Source organism: Ochotona princeps, chromosome 12 (genome assembly GCF_030435755.1).
Source record: "Ochotona princeps isolate mOchPri1 chromosome 12, mOchPri1.hap1, whole genome shotgun sequence".
Lineage (NCBI taxonomy): Eukaryota > Metazoa > Chordata > Mammalia > Lagomorpha > Ochotonidae > Ochotona > Ochotona princeps.
Genome location: NC_080843.1, coordinates 62,250,650 through 62,265,697, shown reverse-complemented (window position 1 = coordinate 62,265,697; position 15,048 = coordinate 62,250,650). Strand labels below are relative to the sequence as shown.

General features: G+C 53.7%; 1 protein-coding gene across 1 annotated transcript in view; it reads right to left on the bottom strand.

Moving 5' to 3' along the window:
- Nucleotides 1-1,605: 1,605 nt before the first annotated feature.
- Nucleotides 1,606-15,048, bottom strand: part of FLT1 (fms related receptor tyrosine kinase 1) — a 172,720-nt gene continuing 159,277 nt past the window's right edge. The window contains exons 24-30 of the mRNA XM_058670920.1: nucleotides 14,758-14,869; nucleotides 13,639-13,738; nucleotides 8,472-8,577; nucleotides 7,909-8,051; nucleotides 5,936-6,020; nucleotides 3,152-3,246; nucleotides 1,606-1,944 (exon numbers count right to left, since the gene is read on the bottom strand). Coding sequence (XP_058526903.1) covers nucleotides 1,743-1,944; nucleotides 3,152-3,246; nucleotides 5,936-6,020; nucleotides 7,909-8,051; nucleotides 8,472-8,577; nucleotides 13,639-13,738; nucleotides 14,758-14,869 — 843 coding nt within the window. The 3' untranslated portion in view covers nucleotides 1,606-1,742. The remainder of the gene's footprint in view (nucleotides 1,945-3,151; nucleotides 3,247-5,935; nucleotides 6,021-7,908; nucleotides 8,052-8,471; nucleotides 8,578-13,638; nucleotides 13,739-14,757; nucleotides 14,870-15,048) is intronic.

The following is a 15,048-nucleotide window of genomic DNA, read 5'->3' as shown; positions in this document are numbered from 1 at the left end:
GAGTTTGTCTGATTTCAGTTCTTGGGAGAGAGGCCCAACTCATTCCTCTCACCTGGCTGGTGAATCCCCAAGAGAACCACCGTTGGCTATCCAGCTGCTTCCCTCGGGATGGGCTGACTCTACCCGATTTTCTTACAAAGAATCTTTTATCAGGGAAGGAAGCATTCATGCTTCCATTATGGAGAGTTCTGGTTCGAGAGTCAGCTCACACACTCAGAAGCAGCAATGCACCGTTGCCTCTCTAGCTTCAGGGGGTACATACGTGCTGAGTGCAGACCCCAGCTGGCACGCAGAGCCGCACATGGGGCCAGTCGGGAGGCCTGGAGCCTGCTGACAAGCTGGCATTCTTGTCTACCCTGTCTACCCATCAAACTCAGGGCAAGGTCTGAAGCAGATGAAAGCAGTCTTTTCTCCTCCTCATGGTTCAGGAACTAATACCCTGAGTTCCAGCTGTTGAAATATCCTGCATACCTTGCACTCACCTTTTCTTCTTAAGAGCATAAAGTGCTTAATAAACATGGGTGAAAGCTCTTCCACATCCTTCCAGGTCAATATAAGAGTGAAATCCCCATTCAGTTAAAAGGAAACATGACTGACTTCCTATTCTTTTGGGTCCCAACTTCTCTGAGTTGGTCTGCTTGCTCTGTATAGAGACAGAATTTTCACTCTTATTTTTTTCCCATCTCTATAAGACTACATCTTCATTCTCAATTTCCTTTCACAGCTAACTGTACAAAACAATATAATACACAAAAGTCGAGTTAAATGTCTTTGACTATACATTACTGTTAGAAATACAATCTGACGTCATTTTAAAAAATATGGCTTTGAGCCCAGTAGTGGACAACCTTGACCAACCAAACTGATCCCACTTGGCTCCCTGTTAAGAAGGAGCTAAACAGAAGGTCACCACATTCTGGAGCCAGCCTGGTTCTGGCAGGTTCCCAAGGTGTCCGCTGGAGAAACCACAGAACTCCGACTGGCGCACCACTCTCAGTGCTAGATCTTCAAATGTGCCACATATGGTGGTGGGCCATGGTTGCAACCTTGAAATCTACTTGAGTTGCCAAAAATAAGTGTGTCCTTTTCCCAGCTCCCAGAGTCTAGAAAATGCCCCCTTTTCTCTGTACTGTCTGCTTCTGGTTGGCTCTCCAATGTTCAGTGGTCAGGGTTATGAAGCCACTCAAGTAGCCTTGTTGACAGCCCCCTTCACCTCTCCTACTACATGGTGGAGTCCAGATTTCTTCTTGAGCCTTCTTCCGTCTCCTTCCCTCCGCCCCTTTTCTCCTTACATGTTACACCTGCCTGCTCGAGGGTTCTAGAGAGCCATCTCCAGAGCAGAGGCCTTGTCCTCCAGCTCAGGAGCTGTGGGGCTGGCCCAGGAGTGTCCACAGCGCATGCCAGGATGAGCGTGCCTCCTGAGCCACCCTCTCCACAGTGCGCCTCCTGTCTCGGGGTGGGAGCAGCTGGTTATGTCATAGGGCCACAGGGCTTAGAAGAGATTTCTCTAACACGGTGAGTAACATGAGGGCGTAGGCAGTAGTGTTGTTCTTCACTATCTGGGGTTACATTCTTGTTAGTCACACACAAAAAAAGGCATTGTTAAAAAAAATATTGGAAAAAGCAGCTCACTCCTGTGGAAAGGAAAAGGTGTAAACTTAGAGATGCATAATACTGGCAAAAGCTAGTGTTGTGGGGATGTCAGTACACAGGTGCTTCCGGAAGTAAGGCTGTGCTGAGTCCTAGACAGGTGGAGTGGAGTACAGGACCACAGAGTTGTAGTCTGGGGGCGGAGAGCAGCAAGAGACCTTGTGTTCCAGCTCGGCGTGGTCGTAGGTGAACCTGCGCCTGCCCTTGCTGAGGTGCCCACAGCTGGAATGACAGAAAGCGGGCATGGCGATGTCACACAGCCCGGACTCCTTACTCTTGCTGGTGACTCTCAAACTGAAGAGATGGAGAAACAAACAACAGATGGACAAAATGAGTTTCTCTATAGCAAACTCCGCCCCCTCTTTGTGAGTGGCTCATTTGCTCATCCCTGTGTGAGAGCTGACAGTCACCAAACCCCATCACAATCTCGAATGAGATTTCCTTTGTTCCAAACTTGCACCATCACAAGCCTGAGGCCAGCATGGTGCCACTGGGCAGAAGGCATGGTGCCACACACACAGCAAAGCCACGTTCCCGGCCGCAGGGAACTCCAACATTTGGGTTTGGCCCTGTGTCACTCTTGGGTCAAATAGCTTCTGTGGCAGTCTCCCGAGATGCCCCCAGAACATCCATGTTGAATCCATGGAACCAGTGAAGTTCAAGACCTGTGGCTGGCCAGCATAACAGCTCAGTTGGCTAATCCTTCCCATGGAAGTGTCAGGTTCCTATATGGATTCCAGTTCATGTCCTGGCTGCTCCACTTCCCATCCAGCTCCCTACTTATGGCCTGGGAGAGTGATAAAGGACAGGCCAAAGCCTTGTGACCCTGCACCCATGTGGGAGACCTGGAAGAAGCTCCTGACTCCTGGCTTTGGATTGGCTCAGCTCTGGACATTGTGGTCATTTGGGGAGTAAACCAGCAGATGCAAGAACTGTGTCTCTCTGCAAATCTGTCTTTAGATAAAAACAAGTCTTGTCTTTTTTTTTTTTTAAAGACCTTAGGTGGGCTAAGTCTAAATATTGTGTTAGATGGCAGAAGACAGCATTGAGCTAGGGATCTTGAAAGGGGCATCTCTCCAGAACTCTTGGGGTGGGCCCCAAAGGTCAGCACCTCGCCTTATAGGAGAGAGGCCAGGAGAAGCACACGCATGTCCTCATGTGGAGAAAGCCACGTGGAGGTGGCTCATGGAGGTACAGCCACAAGCCAAGGAATGCTTGCAGCCACCAGAAGCTACGAGAGGAAGCACAGGTCTCTGCCCTGGGCCTCTGCGCCGCCTGTGACAGCGGCGTGTTTTCTCCTTCAGCCCCAGTCGTGTATCCCACAGCCTGGGGGTCTGCCTGCATGACTTCACACCCCTTCCTGTACTTGGCAGCGAACAGTGCTTCTCTGGGATGGCAGAAGGGCAAGCAGCCCCCAGTCTGACCCTCCAGCCCTGCCACCCACCATCCTCTTCCTCTCCCCGCCATCAGTGGATCACAGGGGAAAAGCCAGCTTCCTTACTCGATCTTGAGCGGGGCCTTGGGTTTACTCTCTGTCCAGGTGAAGCGCTTCAGCAGGGGGGAGACCGACAGAGGGCTGCTGTCCACGTGGTAATCCTGCAAAGGAAGGAGCAGAAAGGTTACGGTCTGGCCTGGCCCCGGCAGTGTCCCCATCAGGTCTGGGGGATGATAATATCATGTGTCACAGATGGCCCCCCGGGCGATGCTGTCCACACTGCCTGTCAATGGACACGAAGCATTTTCTCCACATTGCCCAATGTGAACTTGACTCATTATAAGAAATGCCTGTTCCTAGTGACAAGGACGCCCCTTTGTCCTGAAGGTGAAGTCAAAACATGTTAACAAAAGGAGAAGACACCCTTACCAGGTTAGCACTTTGCATAGGAAACTGTTGGGCAAATCACTGCCTATGTGTGCAACAATGGATTTTGGCAGATGACAGTTGGCCGTGGATCTGCTATGTCATTGTTTTTAAAGATTTATTATTTATTTGAAAGGTGGAACGACAGAGAGAAGGAGACAGCCAGAGACAGAGATCCTCCATCGGCTTGTCCACTTCCCCAAATGCCCTCAAAACCCAGGGCTTGGGGCCAGCTTGAAGCCAGGAACCAGGAACTAAAATCGGGGTCTCCCAGGTGGGTGGCAGGGACCCAGGCACTTGGGCCATCTTCTGCTGCTTTCACAGGGTGCGTGAGCAGGGAGCTGCATCGCAAGTGGAGCCTCTGGGACTCAAACTGGCATTTTGCTATGGTGCCCGCTGGTGTCCTAAGCTAGGGCTTAAGTACGCTGCCCCCCCACCAATCACAGTGCTGTATTGTTTGGCAGCCATGCTGCACAACAGTTCTGGGAAACTACAAGGTCACAGTTCAGTTTTTTTCTTTTTCTTGAAGACGATGGTATTTCCAGGCCCTCCTTAGTCACAGCGCAGCAATTCACTCTCCTCGCGGGGGCATCTTGGGCACTGAATGTCATGCAGATTCCTCGGGACGCGGTTGACACGGCCTGTTACGGAAAGAGGGCTCCACACGGGCTCTGCGACCCTCGCTGGGCTACAGTCGTGTGCTTGATGATTGGCAAACACCAGAGCGAACCAAGAAGCTGCTCTTAGGGTGGGGCAGGGCTGCTTAAGGTTATGAGAAAAATCTTTTTCTCAGTTTTATTTATTTGGACTGGAAACCAGCATAGACTGAGCAGCAAAACAAAATTTCCATATGTTTTACCTTTTACATTGCAGCCTATTTTTTAAAAAGATTTCTTTATTTTTATTGGAAGGGCAGATAGATAAACAAGGAGGAGACACAGAGAAAAAAATCTGTCTGCAATGTGGCTGCAATGGCCAAAGCTGAGCTGATCCGCAACCAGGAGCCAGGAACTTCCTCCAGGGCTCAGATATATGCAAAGTCAGATATACAGAGAGGAAGAGAGACAGAGAGGAAGATCTTCTGTCCAATGATTCACTCCCCAAGTGACCGCAACGGCCGGTGCTGCACCAATCCGAAGCCTGGAGCCAGGAACCTCCTCCAGGTCTGCCACGTGGGTGCAGGGTCCCAAAGGCTTTGGGTCATCCTCGACTGCTTTCCCAGGTCACAGCATGGAGCTGGATGGGAAGTGGAGCTGCCGGAATTAGAACTGGTGCCCATATAGGATCCCGTTGCGATCAACGACTTTAGCAGCTAGGCCACCGTGCCGGGCCAAAAAAACTTTTTCTTTTTAATACTGTTTGCATAGTTGAGAGGGACACACACCCACGTGGGCTTCTGATTACGGGGGGGACCAGGTGTGGAGGAATGTAGGCAGGGAAAATGTTTTCATCTTTTTTTGTCCCCTCCTGCGTCTGCAGTGGAGGACGGTGAGAGGGCCACTCCTTGCTGTCAAACTCCATCAGCACCCGGGGATGGGGGATGGTCCCCTGAGGACACCCTAGTGACCCCGACATGGGGCAGAGTGTTTCAAGGGTGTAACTAACTGCTGGGCTAATTGGCCACCCCTTCTATTTTTTATGGGTGGCTGTTGCTTGTTTAGAGCCCACATCGGCTGTGGTGATGACCTCTGCTGTGGCTCATCTTATAGTCCCCAGGTGGGTCACGATCCAGATCAGGGAATCCAGATCAGCACATAAGTGAGTTCCCTGGGGGTCTGTGGTAAGGCAGAGTGGGTCCCAAGGGGGGCTGGGGAGGTGGTGTTTGTCAGCAGCCCCCAGGTTATGGCACTGTGCCCATCTACAGGTCATACACTGAGCGCCAGCAGCACCTGTCTGGTTCCCTCTCCTCTCCCAGGGACTTCCAGGGAAGTGCGGCTGAGGCACTGGCCTGCTCCTCGCAGAGTGGCTGGGCAGAAACACGGCCGTTCAGCCTGCAGGGCCTCGGGGTGAAGGCCAGAAACCCAGGTGGCTGTCGGTCAGGCTAAGGTGACTCTGCAGTGGGCTCCCTCTTGCACCTCAAGGTGCAGCGGCACACACAGCCGGGCGCTGTGCCCTGCCATCCAGAAAGCAAGCAAGCAGCACCCAGCACCCAGGAGCTTCGGGACACTCCTGAGTTTTCCTGAGGGTCTAAATTCTTCCTCAGCAAGAACCTGGGTCTCCGTGTGCATTCTGGGTCATTGGCAGACATGGAATCATATTTTGAAGGGTTCAGCCTCCATGGAGGTTCCTCTGACACTAAGCCCAGCAATGCTGACACCCAGCCCTCCTTAACCAAGAGTCCCCGGACCACTGCTGCCGCTGTTGGCGTGGATTCCGGCTCGGGGCTTCTGCTGGGGCCCCAAGAAACTTTACTTCATGACTTACATCAAGCAGGGTGGTGTTGTGTGGTGAGAGTTCTTCGAGTGTTTTGATTCTCTCCAGGCTCATGAACTTGAACGCGTTCACGTATCTAACAGAGAAGCAGAGAGAAAGGGCTGATGAGTCGGGAGGCTTTGGGCACATTAGGTGGCTGAGCTGACCCCCTCTCCGTCCGGGAGGGAATCACTTCCCTCCCCGAGCAGTCCACCCCCAAGACTCACAAGTCTCAGTGGAGTCCCCCTGGGAATCCTGCCAGCAATGCAATTACAGCCCATGGCTGGCAATTCCCATGGTGTGTAGTTGGGCCAAATCGCAGAGGGACCCACTCAGCGCCCCCTTGTGGAATCAGAAAGACACCCCAGGTGAGGTGTGGTCTGCCTGTCCTAGGGTACAAAGGAAAGAAGACTGTCCAGCGCAAGAATCTGCCTTCATGCTTCCTGACAGGGTGTGAGGGAACAAACAAAATGGCCTGCCAAGGTTATCGTCCAGCTGGTTGGAAGGCATCAGAGAGCCCTGCAGGAACATGTAGCATGCGCATCATTTCTCCGTAATTCCTCACTGACTTTTGTTGGCTCTTTAGGAAAGCCCCTTGGGGATACCCACAGTCCGGTTACTAATAAGGAAATTTATTTTTAACAGAATGGCAGATCTATGGAGAGAAAGAGAGACAGAAAGAAAGGTTTTCTGTCTGCTGGTTTACCCCCCAGGTGGTTGCAACAGCCGAATGGAGCTGATCTTAAGCCAGGAGTCAGGTGCCTCTTTCAGGTCTCCCACATGTGTGTGCAGGGTCCTAACGACTTGGGCCATCCTCCCGTGCTTTCCCATGCCATTAGCAGGGAGCTGGATGGGAAGTGGAGCAACTGGGACACAAACTAGTGCCTATACAGGATGTCAGTGTTTGAAGGTGGAGGAGTACCCTATTGAGCCACAGTGTCAGCCCCTCTTTCCTTATTAACATTTATTTAATTTTACTTGAACGGCAGACTTACAGAGAGAGAAGGAAAGACAGAGAGAGACCTTCCATCCATTGTTTCACACCCTAGTTGGCCGCAATAGCTGATCCAAAGCCAGGAACATAGAATCTCCTCTGGATCTCCCATGTGGGTGCAGGGACCCAAGGTCTTGGGCCAACCTTCAGTGCTTTCCAGGATCAGAAGTGGGACAGCTGGGACATCAACTGGTGCCCACATGGGATGCTGGCATCACATACCATGGCACTGGCCCTGAGGCCCAACTTGTTAGGGCAGGTCCCTACCAATGCGAAGGCTAAGCAGCATACCAGCAGGGCCCAAAAAACTAGGACACTGCACTTAATGCCCATCACCAGTTGAGTCAGACCAAGACAGTTTGCTTAAAAAAAAAAAAAGGATGACTCATCAGCTGCCGCTTCTTGGGCTGACTGCGACACCAGGGCAGTAAGCCACAGCAATGCACACTGGCTGGCTGTGGTGCCTGGTGCGCCTGACTGCCCGTATTCATTGCAGTTGCAGTTCCAGGCCTTTCCGCGGCAGGTGCCCGCTGCAAGCACGGATGCTGGGAGGCCTGCTGGCCTGAGAACCTAAGGAATTCTAAGAAACCAAAAGAATTCTAAGAAAATATCCTGTGTCCTTCTTTATTAGATCCTTCCTATTTTTAAAAGAAGCATAAACATATTTGGGAAAACTGTGGGAATTTGAAATAGATGATATTAAGGAGTTGCTTCAGTGTGATCATTCTGATGTGGCTACGTAGAATTCCCTTCTAACAAAAAATATACCAAAAGTCCTTATGAACACAGCACGGTAATGTCTCCAAGCCCTCTTTCAAATGGCTCAGCAAAAAGAAAAATACACACCCATTTAGGGAACACAAAACAGGACAAAATGTTAGCAGGGGTTGAATGTAAAAAGTGGGCATAGGGTGACTGTAGCACAGTTATTTACGCTTTTCTTTATTCCTGTTCTTTGGTGGGTTTGGACAGGCTGCGACGACAGTCTCACCTGACATCGTCAGAGCTTCCCGGATGAAACGTGGGGAGGGAGACGCCCCCCTTGAAGAAGTCCTTGGAAAAGGCGGGAGCCGAGTAGGTCAGCGCGTTGTTTCCCGTCAGAATAGCATTGAGCGGGATGTAGTCCTTGCCATCCTGAAACACCGAAGACAGGGCTCCAGTCACACCAGTCCCGCTGCACCCAGCAGCTGCCCAGCACCACGTCCACGTCAACTGTGCTGCCTGCAAGTCTTGGTTGTGTGTACGTTTTAAAGATGTATTTAATTGAAAGACAGAGAGAGGAGAGAGAGTGAGAGAGAGCTCTTCTATTCCCTGGTTTACTCCCTGAAGGATGCACCCTGGCCAGGCTGAAGTCAGAAGTCAGGAACTCCATCCAGGTTTTCCAGGAGAGTGGCAGCAAGTACTGGAGCACTTGAGCCATCAACGGCTGCCTCGCAGGAGCATTGAGCAGGAAGCTGGACCAGAGGGCGGCAGCAGGACAGTATCCCGGCAGCCAACAAGTACCAACCCCGTGGATGCAGGTTCCCAGGCCTCAGGGCTTCTCATGAACTTTACCTGTTGCACATTGGCTTGAAGCAAATCGCCGAGTTTCTCCACAAGCTCCGCAAACCTGGGCCTTTCTTTGGGGTCTTTGTGCCAGCAGTCCAGCATGATCTGATAGCTGTTGGGGAAGAGCACAAGGAAGAGAGGCTGAACGTACCGGATAATGACACACGACTGCGCGCTGTATTCCAAGCTGGTAGTGCCTGCAGGCACACAGACTATGCCTGAAGTAGCACGTGACCAGTGCTTCACATTTACATCCAGGTCTAAACACAGACTCACAACAGGTGTGCATATGTGTGGGGCAAGGTCCCGCTGGCAGCAGGCGGCACCTGCCTACTGCGGCATGCTCACCAACCATGCCCCCGTCTCCCTGCCAGGGCTCTAGGGCCCCAACGCTTGGGGGCGGCCCCCAGGGAGCAGCAGCCTCCTTCTGGCAACTGGAGATGAAGCCAAGGCCTCCTTTGCTCGCTTTCCATGTCCTTCACAAATCATCGTGGACACAGCCACACACCTCCTTAAGCGAACCATCATCTGTTCTTACTTTACTCCCAGATTCCCACACAGGTGGCCTTGAGCCAGTTTTGTCACTCCCATGGAGGAGAGTGCAAGTCCACACAGCTCCCTGAACTGCCTCAGCAGTGGAGACTGCTTGGAGGAGGTATGGGGTGCACAGCCCCAGGCCCCTCCCTGCAGGTGAAACCCATGCGGTGTCTGAGCAGCGTCCAGGGCTGCACGCCGGGAACCTCTCCCTGCCCCGCAGTCCAGAGCTGCCTTCTGTCAACAGGCAGGCCTTGGCTGCTCAAGGCCGTAGGACATGCTGGGCTTCTACACAGGAGATGTGTGTCTCACCATCCGAAGAATCAGTTACCTCGGCCATGTGGCTCCTCTTAATGTTCCAGACATGAGGGCACCAGGCTCCCGACAGGGGCATGTCTGTAGATCTGTGCTGGCCACACTCCAAGAACAAACAAACCACCAAAAAAACCCATGCCAGGAGGCTGGGATTGGGGACCCTTCTTTCCAACAGAGTGTTACCAGATTGGCTGTAGCGGGCGGGCAGGAATCTGACCAAATCTGATCAAAACCTGAATGGACTGGGACTGTGGGAGTGAGTTAGAACTAGCCAAGAAGCACTTTGTCACGTTCCTAGGTTCCTCACATCTTTCCAGCCCATCCGCAGCCCAGGGCCTGGCAGGTGGACAGGCGATGAGCACCTGCTGAAGGCGGCCAGGCTGGTGTCTGGGAAGACCTGGCTCCGCTCCCTGTGTGGGCTCTGCAGCCAGCCTGCAGCACCCCTCACCTGCTGGGAGCCAGGTGGGCAAACCCTGGCACACTCCATCCCTCTTCAGAGTCACGTGCTTTCAGGCAGCCCCGTTTGTTTCAAAGCATTCCAGGTGAGAGTTACAGACAATGAGAATCACAAAGGGGGGGGGGGGGAAGGGAGGAAGGGAGAGAGAGAAGAAAAGAAGGAGGAGAGTGAAGGAATAGGAGGAGTGGAAGGAGGGGAATGAAAAGGGAGGAGGAGGGCCAAGGGGAAGAGAAAGGGAAAGAAGAAGAAAATACTAGGATGAAGGTAAAACAAAAGAGAAAACAGTAAGGTGATGTTAGAGACACATGGAAAATTTCGTCTCGTGCTTCTGAGTGCGCTGACAGCAGCAGGTGCTAACCTTGCAGGCCACTAATGAGATGATGGAAAACTGAGGGCACATACGAGCCAGAAGTTATGAAGCGAGCCGGTTACTAGGAAGCAGTGCGGCTCCTCCCAGCGAAGGGACAGCCTCCCAGTCCTCTCTCGGTAATGACGTCTCGCCCATCCTCACTAGCCCTGCAGGAATGATTTTACAGGGCTGCTCTGTGCAGCAGTGGCCAAAGCTGCTGCAGCTGAAACAGTTCTGAGAGCAGACACAGTGTGTTTGTGTGTGTGTGTGTGTCCCAGCACCAGGTGTCAGGCTCAGGATAGCATCTGAGGTACCCATGGGGAATGCAGGCAGCACATGGTCCTTGAGACCCCAGCCCTAGGCACTGATCTTCAGAGGAGAGCTTTCCAGGCAGTTGGGAGGTGGAACTCCAACAAATGGCAAGCAAGCAGGTATCAGGTCTCTCTGCTAAAGGGCAGAATGGGCTCCTGCCATCAGACCTGCAGTCTGGAGCCCCCCTTTTCTGTCCCTTGTCTGTTCCACCCAGATCACTTGGTTCCCAGAGAGTAATGGGCTCCAAGAGCTGGCAGCTCCTTTGGCGAGTGTGATGGGAACAGGGTTAGTGCCAGGCATCCCACTTCACTGGGGCCCCAGTCTCCAATTCTGGGATTTGGTCCATACTTTCTGGGAGACACAGGCCAGATGGCCACAGCCCCCAAGATCCCAACTGTCCTTGACCAGCAGCTCCACTGAGGGAGGACTGGGCATTTGCTGTCAGGGCATCAGGACTAGCCTGGCCATCCAGGGCCCAGCCCTTCCCCTCCCTGTCCTTTTTCATTTTATCTCCAGCCATAAACAGGGAGTCAGAGGCAGTTGGGAGAACATCAACTATGCACCTGGCAATTTTCTAGAAGACTGCCTCAGCAAGAAAGGCTTGAGCCAGGCCAACAGAAGTGGGGCCTGGGCACTGGGAGTGGGCAGCAGGATCTGCCCAGCAGTGTGGCCAGTTCCCAGCGCTCAGGGGCAAGCAGCTGTCAGGGACGGCCGTGACCCTGAGCAGGGCTCCTCCCTGGCTTCTCTGCCAAAACTAGCAACAGGGACCACCCTCCACTTGCTCGCTGTTATTTTACTTCTGATTCTTGGTTTCTGATTTCTATATTCCACTCCTCCTGCCCAGAAGTCAACGTGACTCGCCTCAGCCAACAGCGAAGGAAAAGCAGAAATCCACTGCTTATTCTCTTAAGGAAAAACATGTGATTAAACAGGCTCTGGCAGGGAAACCAATGATTCGGCATTCCATGCCTTTACAATCACAAAGCAGACAGGTTTCAGAAAGCACAGAGATGCCTGCAAACGCGAGCTGAGGGACCTGTGGGAAGTTCCCTTTCCCAGCTGTCGTCCAAGTTCTCAAGGGCACACTGCTTTTAGGCCAAGTTCAGGGCGTAGGATCCCAGGCCTGAGAAGCTGCACCACGTCCTCACCAAGGCCCTGCCTCCCACTGTCTGCAAGAAGGGTCTCTCTCCAGCAGCTTCCACCTGCCTGGGGAGCCAGCAGAAGCAAGCAGCTCCGAGTCTGCCTTGGACACCTTCCTAAAGCTTTTATGTTATTTAAACCTCTGGCTTCCTAGAACTGAGCCTCTCTCTGTTGACTGCCTGGAGGGTCAGAGGTGACCTGGGAAGATCAGGAAGAAGTTCAGTCCAAGAGAGATGCGACTTTGTATCCCTCAATTTGCTTTATCTCAGATGAGGAACTGGATATAGACCCTGCATGTCATTAGAAAGTCTGGACTGAGACTCGATCAACTTTATTAGGTGTGTGGTCTGGGGCAAATTACTGAGCTGTCCAGCTCCTCAGTCTTCTCCTCTGTAAACTGGACAGGGTAGGAGTGCCTATCTCATAGGGCTGCTGAGGAGCCTTAAGTCAACGGGTCAGCGTTGGTGGCCGGTATGTAAAAGCACTGAACACATATCGGTGTTATCGAGCGCTCATCGTAATGCTTATCGTTGCTGCTGGTCACCAAGAGCCGTCTCCTGCAGGACGTGGGTAGTGGAACGGCAGGCTGGATTGCGAGTGGATGCGTGGGAAGCCACTTCTTCCTGGAGGCGCTGGTGGGCTGACCTAACATGCACTGTGCTTTAGCACCTGCGCCTTCCTCTGGCTCCTCCACCACCTGGTGGACCCGGACCGGCCTTCGGCCTCTCAGAGGACAGTCCTCACCCAGCTCTCCCGCTCACTGCTGCCCCCTGCCGGCTGTGGTGCATGGGAAAGCCCTGAGAGATTGTGACAGCGAGAAAATGTCAAATCAGGGCTCCTGGCGGGGGGGGGGGGGGCTGCCGCCCTGGCAATGAAGCAGCTCCAAGCTCTCAAGGTCTTCCACATTCCTCGGCCCCACGTGCAATCTTGGGTGCTAAGCTAACTCTGGTCACTGTCTGTCTCAGAAGTAGGCCCTGCCTACTCTGATCCCTGCTGGGGACACCATGCGAAACTGACAAGTCCATAGGCCCGGTGCCTGCTCCCTGCGCTCACACTGCCAATTTCCCCGTCTCCCCTCCACCCCATGTGCCCTTTGCAGGCCTGAGTCTTGGTCCCCCCTCTCGTGTGGCCCTCCCCCATCCTGGGCCTGACCCAAACTTGTCTCCAGATGTGAAAGGAAAGAGCCAGCGACCTTGCCCTTTGGCCAAGCCCATGTTTCCTTTACTCCCCTCGACTCCTCCCCAAAGGCCATCTTAGGGCTTAGGACAGGGACCCCATTGTGTGTGTTGGTGGGGGGAGGTGCCTCCCACGAGTCCAGGAAAGATGGTGCCGCCTGCCTTTGCCTCCTCCAAGAGGCCTTGTCAGCAGCTCAGCGAAACTGCAGGTGTCATCACATTCCAGCCCAGGCCTTGCAGCCCAAGTGCAAGCCACGCACAAAAGCTTCTGGACCGCACGGCAAGAAGGCGCCTCCAGAAGCCAGGGCCAGGGAGAGGAGTCCAGAGACGTCCAGCACCCGGCTGGCCTGCTGTGGAGGATGTTCCGGCTTCGGACAGGAAACTCCCTTTTCCTCTCCCGCAGCCCTAGCCCAGCCCCTCGCAGGTCTGTGGCACCCATGGAGGAGTGATCTGTTGCAGCACCTCAGCCCTCTGTCCCCGGTGAGGTGGCCCAACTCCTTTGGCTCCCAACTAGCTGAGTAGGGGCCAAGGCCTACGTGCAATTCCTGGGTGGCCTCAGAGTTTTTCCTGGAGTCAGACTGGGGGTTGGGGGGCAGGCCGGGAAGGAGGGGTGGGTTGTGACCAGATGGAACATCCCCCTTCCGTCCCCAGCTGGAGGCCTTGCAAAGTCACCTCAGGGGTGGGGACGGGATGGGAAGACTGCGCACTAGCTATGGAAAAACACCACCTGCAGCATGGGAGGCGGGGAGCTGGAGGGTTGCGGATGGCCACCTCCGAAGACCAAGAAGACCACGGCACCTTGCAGACTGGGGACTCAACATCCACACCGTGAGCCTTAATGGGGGTGGCCCAACCTGGAGGAACCCGGTCGGCTGCGAGGGAAGTGCTCACATTTCCGGTGTTGCGTACTCGGGTGCCCGCATCCTCATGCCTTCCTTGAGGCGGCTGCAGAAGTCTTCGTCCATCTGCACGCCAGGGTATGGAGACCCACCTGCGGGCGGAGGGAGGGGGCACAGGGTGGGGCGTTATGGCTGCGGGCTGCCAGTGCTTCCCAGGGGGCTAAAGCAGCGCTTCTTTCCCTTCCAAGGGTGGTTTAGAAACAATCTCCCAGGCCTTCTGTCTGGTGCCTCCTGGGTCAGGGAAGGAGCCGAGTCACCCAGAGACTCAGGCCAGGGGCAGGTGAACCTCTTTTATTTAAAAAAAAAGAAAAAGAGAAAAAAAATCAATGGGTTTGTGGGTTATTCCCTCCTCCCTGGGGATAACTGTAACTCACTCTTCCTTTACAGGGTACAGCACTGGGATCCTGACCAGCGTTGGGCTCCAGGTGTAGACTGATTAGGGTAACTACGCAGTCTACGCGAGAGGGGTCTTGTCTGCGGGTATCTGTCACCTTTTCTCTTCAGGGAGGCTTGTGGCTGGGGAGGGCCAGCCAAGACCTCCCAGTCTACTCTGATCCAGCCCCTGACCCTGGTCGACCTCGACACTTCTTTGTCTGCACTTTCCAGGGAACGCTGCTGCTAGGAAGCATCTGGGGCTGGCGCTGTGTCACTGGAGGGCCACGGTGGCCGCCAAGCTGCTTTCAAAGACTGGAAGCAGCAGGTGCCTGTCATCAAAGACAGGCGAATGGCTTTTACACATTACAGGAAACCAGGGATGTTGCTGAGTGGTTTTTACTCGGATGTGCTGCAAAAAGCGAGCTTTTGGCAAAGTCCAAAAGACACTTGGCTCGAACCCGAGTCTGGGAGGCTTCAGGTCATTGCTATGTGTCTGTGAGCAGATATGGGCTTGTTGTGTGTCTGTGTGTGGGTGACCTAGAGCCAGGCTTCAAGCCATCCACGGTGGCTGGTACTGCCAGCAGGACAAAGAATTGTGCATATCTTTGCAAAGAATGCCGTTACCCATCTGAGTCAGCTGGACCCAGGCCTCTCTAAGGAACTGCAGCTGTTGCAGGTGCTGAGCCAAAGGATACCCAGCTGGAGAGGCGGCACCCCTCCTTCCGCCCGAGTTTACCTAAGGAGAAGATTTCCCACAGCAGCACTCCATAGGACCACACGTCACTCTTGGTGCTGTAGATTTTGTCGAAGATGGATTCCGGAGCCATCCACTTCAGCGGAAGTCGAGTCTGAGGGAGAGCAAGGGGGGCCTTGAGCAGAAGTCCAGAACACAATGCCCATGCAGCCCACGCACTCGTGGGGTCACCTCCCAGGTCACACTTGGCAGGGATAGCATTTCCTAGAGCAGCCGCGGCTTCCTAACATGGAGACTACTCTCCCGGCTATGCTAACAGACCTATGTGAGAAT